The sequence below is a fragment of the Procambarus clarkii genome, chromosome 55, assembly GCF_040958095.1.
Source record: "Procambarus clarkii isolate CNS0578487 chromosome 55, FALCON_Pclarkii_2.0, whole genome shotgun sequence".
Classification (NCBI taxonomy): domain Eukaryota; kingdom Metazoa; phylum Arthropoda; class Malacostraca; order Decapoda; family Cambaridae; genus Procambarus; species Procambarus clarkii.
The window spans coordinates 23,242,521-23,248,443 of record NC_091204.1 but is presented as its reverse complement, the minus strand read 5'-3'; the positions used below and the strand labels follow the sequence as shown (position 1 = coordinate 23,248,443).

Here is a 5,923-nt window from a genome sequence, read left to right as displayed (position 1 = left end):
TCAGAGTCATATTGGAGCTGACTTTCAGAGTCATATTGGTGGTGAAGGATTTATTCATACTGGGGAGCAGATGTTTGAGGCTCCAGGTGTGTATTTCAAGTTGGGGGATAAGGTTATCCTACCTAGTGTTAATCATTATGAAGGGTTTCAGATTGTCCTTGGGTGTTTCCCAGGTAATCTGCTGTGCATCTTCAAGATGTTAAGACCCTTAAACCTTTTGGTTGATTGTTTGTCATCAGACGTAAATCACTTTGGAAGTGATGGTGAGGGTTGTCAAGTTTTCGGTATGTTAGTCTTTTGGAAGACTAGACGGTTGATGAAAGTGTGTGTTGTGTTCAAGTCCACCATCAGGGGGTGTGAACTTGTCTTCGGAGTTATGATTGAGATATGGTGCCTAGGCATATGCCTGTTTTCTTTCACTGATTGTTATGACAGAGTTATGAGGCAATTGATTTCTGTGTTCCTTATGGATCATCTGAGTCAGTTCGATCAGGTAGTCTTTGCACTTATCTTGGGTTGTATTTCTTGGTTTGGAGGTAAACGGTTTGCTAAGTTGTGTTGTGTTTCGGAAGGTTCTATGAATGGGAAAGTTTTTTACATAATTGTGAGGTTTAATGCTAATTTCTCTAATTTTAGTATCCATTGGGCGAGAGTATGTGTTCCACAGAGGATCAAGAGTGATGAAGAGCAGATGTCTGTGTCAGAGCATACCCAGGAGAAGTCCCAAATCTACTCAACATCCAGTCAGCTTCAATTAAGCAGTTCAGCTCCAAAAAAAGGGAGTAATCGAAAATGGAGTCTGTCTTGGAAAAATTCACCATGTGGAAAAGGGATCACGTGGAAATACGGGACTGATCTTAGAGAAATAGTAGAAACAGATAGAAAAATAAATTGCCGTGATAACTGTGTGAAAGCAGATACCTTTATTGAAAATTCTATTCATACAAATGATGATAATGTAGATAAGTGTATGAAAAATGATCTGAAACAAAGTGAAATAAATGAGATAGTACCCTGGAGAGATAAATTTGCATACTCCAGTGAAACATATGTAGAACATAGTCATAAGACTGAAATTTCTGAGTTTCCTGTAAGACTATATTTAGAGTGTTTCATTTTTGTCCAGAAATGTGTTCTTATTACTTTTACATGTTTGGTGTAATTAATACCATAAATCTCAAGTGTCATACATTTTACTTTGAAAGAATGCCATTGAACTTCAATCCATTGCATTTTTTTTCTTGGAGGTGGAAGTGTTACGTACTCCTAGCTGAATACGTATATAAATTTAAAATAAACTTTTGTTCCATTTCATCATATGTACACACATTATATTTTCGTAAATTATCGTGTGGTGTGGCAGCGTCAGTGGGGACAGGAGCGCGGTGGCTCTTCACACGTCTAATACCTGTTAGATTCGGGAAATTAGAATTGCTGGACCTGTTCAGTTTGGAAGTTCCAGATGTCACTTTTACTAAGTTCATATAATTGTTTATTTACTGTAATTAAGCAGGTGGCATTGTACTTATATATTTTGCAAGTAACTATTATATTTAAATTGCATTCTTATGTGTTTTGAGAACAAGTGGTTGTTCAATTAGTTTTAAATATTAAAAAGTCTTTAGTTTCCATCCCTCATCCTGGATGAGGCAGAGGAGGAGAGGATTATGGGTAGCGACAGCCGAGTAGCTCAGTAGCTGATACGGGTCAGGAGAGATCACATCTTTGTAGAGTTAAGTCTGTAACATTCATGTTGTGCCATATTTTATTATATTATATTATGTGAGAGACAATACTTTTTGTTTGGTTGTATAAGTTAACTTTACCATCTGTGTTTTATATTATACTGTATTGATTATGTTGAATTGAATATCTATATATAAATTTTATATGTATTCCTTCAGTCCTAAAGAAAAATTTTAACAAAGTGCTCATTACTTATTAAGGGGTTACACTGGTGACCCGCTCTTGTGAACAGCAGTTTTAGTAACCCTAGACCTTTTTTAAAGTTGGCTGTTGTAGGGTCACGAGCCGTAACGAACGATAGGTAACAATCTGCAAGATAGAGGAGCATTGGGTTTGGTATATATATGCCATATGAATTTTTCCATTAACATTAAATTAATAAGTTGCCTAAAGGTGGTGATCTGGGCTGATTCTCGCCATTATTTCATAAAATACCCGGTTTTATTCTGCACTTACTCCAAGTAGGCTTGGGATTGAGTCTTGACATAGTCCCTGAAACGTCGTCGATAACTTTCAGGGGATAAGAGATATGCATCAAGGACTGCTTGTTTTAATATATCGTAGTCAGTTTCGGTGGCAAGAGTATTGAGGGTCAAGGCAACTTTTCTTGTAAGGTGAGATCTGAGATGTACTGACCATTGGTTCCTAGGCCAGAGTAACTGAGTGGCCAAGGCCTCGAAAGACACAAACAAATTAATCCACTTCTGTCTCTACAAAAGGCGGCATCATTGTGTAGATAATGTGGATAATTATCCACTTCTGTGAATAATGTTAGTAGTTCGGCTTTATTAGCACGAATTAAAGTAGCAAGTGTTGTAATTTTCTGGGCAGCCCTTGCGCATTCCATTGTAGGATCTTTAGTCTTCTTGGTTTTTGGAACTTGTTGATATTACCATGACATCCATGAGGGTAGAGTCAGATGAACTTGCCATGAAAGCTGGAATCGGAGTTGGGAAACTTGATGTATATTGTAACTTGACATTTTTGGAAATTGACTCACTTTCTGTATTATTGGGCTTCATTACCTGTTTTTTTGTATTGGGAAGTAGAGTTTTTTCTGCGCAGTGTCTTTGAAGTGGTCATATTGTTTGTTTGAATTTCCAAAAATCGTCCTTAATTGTCTTTTGAGTTTCTGTGGGTTGTGTGAGACCGTGTTTTGCTAAAAAAGTTTGGACCACCATGACAATGGTGGTCCAAACCACCAAACAAATGGTGGTAATAAGGTTTGCCTTATTACGAACATTTATGCAATGATTTTGTTTTAATTCTTACTAATCTTAACTCCCAGATCCCTCTCGCAATCCAACTTCACAATCTCAACGCTATCTAGCTCGTCTCTTGTAACTCTATCATCATTACCTAGCCTTAAAACCTACATTTTTCAGCATTAAACTGCATCAACCAATCTTTTAACCATTTCAAATCCCTATTTAAATAGTTTGAAGTGATAGAGAGTCTTTTCAATGTTTATTTCCCTTCCAATTTTGGTATCGACAGAAAATTTGCAAATATTGCTGCTCAAACCTGAATATAAATCTTTTATATATATTTTATGAAGAATAGAGGTCCTAGGTACAGAACCTTGAGGCACTCCACTTACAACATTTTCCCACTCTGACTTAACCCCATTTAATCTAACTCTCTGTTTCCTTTGGTATAGTCATGCCCTAACCCAACTTAATATAGCACCCTCTATATCATGAGCCTCTATCTTTTTAATCAGTCTTCCATGTGGCACTGTATCAAAAGCTTTGCTAAAGTCAAGGTACACAACATCACAAACCTTACCACTATCAACTCCCTTAACTATGCTGGAAATAAAATGATAGCACATTTGTTACACCTGAACGGCCATTTGTAAAACCATGTTGAGAATCATTTATTAATTTATGTTTTTCAAGACGAAGTCGAATAGGTATTTGAAATTATCGATTCAAGTAACTTTCCCACAATAGACGTTAGGCTAATTGGCCGATTGTTTGAGGTTTGATTGTTTAATTAATTAATCTTTTCCCTAATCTTTGTTCGATATAACTGAAAAAAAACTTTAAGATTTGCCTTTGCTTGCCCTGCTATGCAAACTTCACAGTTTCTTTTTGCCCTCTTTATCTATTTTTTAACATTTCTAACCAGTTGTGCAGTATTCTTGTTCTAAATTGACTTCCCCTGTTTTGAGGAAAAATTCCCCTGTTTAAATTGACTTGGTTCTGTTCTGGGTGTGAAAGGGGAAGGGCCACGCTATCCGAGCATCGCGGAAAACTATATTTATCTAGGGATATTTCAGTGATAAAGGAACTAAACACAGTTAGATACCTTATATAGTGTGTCTCAACATATTAAACAATATATCATAGTGATTGCCATCCGACCGTTTGTGTTGAAGGAAAAAATGAGTGAAATTCGTGTGTAGTCAACGCCTGCCCCGTGGTGCCAGGAGTCCTTAGGAAATAGTTGCCAAGTCGTCAAAAAAATAATATCCCTCGCTGTTGAAACATCAAGAAATCAGTGCCCATAGTCCTAAGCTCTCTATGCAAAACCTGTGACAATTATAAAAAAACTGAAGATAACATACATTAATATCAAGTGAACAAATTATACACAAAATATATCCGTCATGTGTGTGTAAACAAGGGCCATTTGGAGGTAGGCCCACCCCGAGTACCCACAGTGTGTGTGTGCTTCTAAATAGTGTAACGTACCCAGGTTACTAGTGATCAGACACAGAAACTAGACGCCTCTTCTGTAAGATAACTAGTGGGAAAATGCAAGTAATGTAACCTAACAAGTGAATAAAACAAATTAAGAGTGCGACACGTGGTAGTAACACCGCCTGTCCATACGGCCTCCTCCAGGCCTGTCTTAAGTTGGTAAACACCCACGATAAACACCCAAGGTCTACCCCCACCGGTCAACACCCCACCTTGTAAGCACCACTACCACTGAACAGAAGTGTTCAACAAAAATGTCTTTGATAAAAGCGTACATAGAATGCAACATGAAGGTAGATTACCAACAGAGCTTTCAATGCCAACTCTGTTCCGCAGCCATACACAAAAAATGTGCCAATATGACTAATAATCCAAGGAGAAATGGTCTCAGTGACCACTCTGTGTACTGGCTCTGCAAAAAGGATGATGTAACGTTTTTGAAGATGATCGAAATCCTGGATAAAACTCCCGCTGAAAACAAAGAATCGCTAATAAATGCCTGCATAGCAATTTCTAATGTCTTCAAACAAACTGTCCATGACAGCAAGGTACAACCAGACGGGGCACAGAGCTCGGTGTTAGTGGCGCCTGAGCAGAGTGGGAGTCGGGGATGCCTGAACAGAGCGCGGAGTTGGGGACTCTTGAGCAGAGCACGGAGTCGGGGACGCCGGAGCAGAGCACGGAGTCGAAGACGCCTGAGCAGAGCATGGAGTCGGGGTCGCCTAAGCAGAGCGTGGAGCCGGGGACGCCTGAGCAGAGCACGGAGTCGGGACGCCGGAGCAGAGCGCGGTGTCGATGGCGCCGGAGAAGAGTACGGTGTCGATGGCGCCGGAGCAGAGTGCGGTGTCGATGGCTCCGGAGCAGAGCACGGTGTCGATGGCGCCGGAGCAGAGCACGGTGTCGATGGCGCCAGAGCAGAGCGCAGTGTTGATGGCGCCAGAGCAGAGCGCGGTGTCGCGGGCACCGGAGCAGAGCACGGGGTCGATGGATCCAGAGCAGAGCGCGGTGTTGATGGCGCCGGAACAGAGCACAGTGTCGGGGGCGCCGCAGCAGAGTTCGGTCCCTGGCAAAGGGAAACAAACAAATCAAGGACCCAAAATATGTTGGTATTACAAATGGGGTACCTGTAAGCATGGCATATCGGGAAGAACAAATGGAACATGTAAGTACGATCACCCTAGAAAGTGCAGAAACCTCAATACAGGTAAATGTACCAAAAGCTGTGAATTATTTCACCTAGAAATTTGCAAGAACTCTTTAGACAGGAAAGAATGCTGCAATGCTGAATATCCAGCTTTTCATATAAGAGGTACCAGGAAAATAAAACCGACAGACCGCCACTATGAAAACAGCCACAACTCCATCGACTATGATGATTTTTTAGCAAGAGAAGGAGGAGAAGAATGGCTAAAAATGACCAGACTCTACCACCAACTCGCTCAAATGCTAGAGAGGACGCAAACACAGTG

The 5,923-nt window shown here is 40.3% G+C and overlaps 1 protein-coding gene across 1 annotated transcript; it reads left to right on the top strand.

Moving 5' to 3' along the window:
* The first annotated feature begins 4,813 nt into the window (after positions 1–4,813).
* On the top strand, positions 4,814–5,584 carry LOC138352964 (circumsporozoite protein-like). The gene has a single exon (XM_069305627.1). The coding sequence runs from the start codon at positions 4,814–4,816 to the stop codon at positions 5,582–5,584; it is 771 nt and encodes a 256-aa protein (XP_069161728.1).
* The last annotated feature ends 339 nt before the right edge of the window (positions 5,585–5,923 follow it).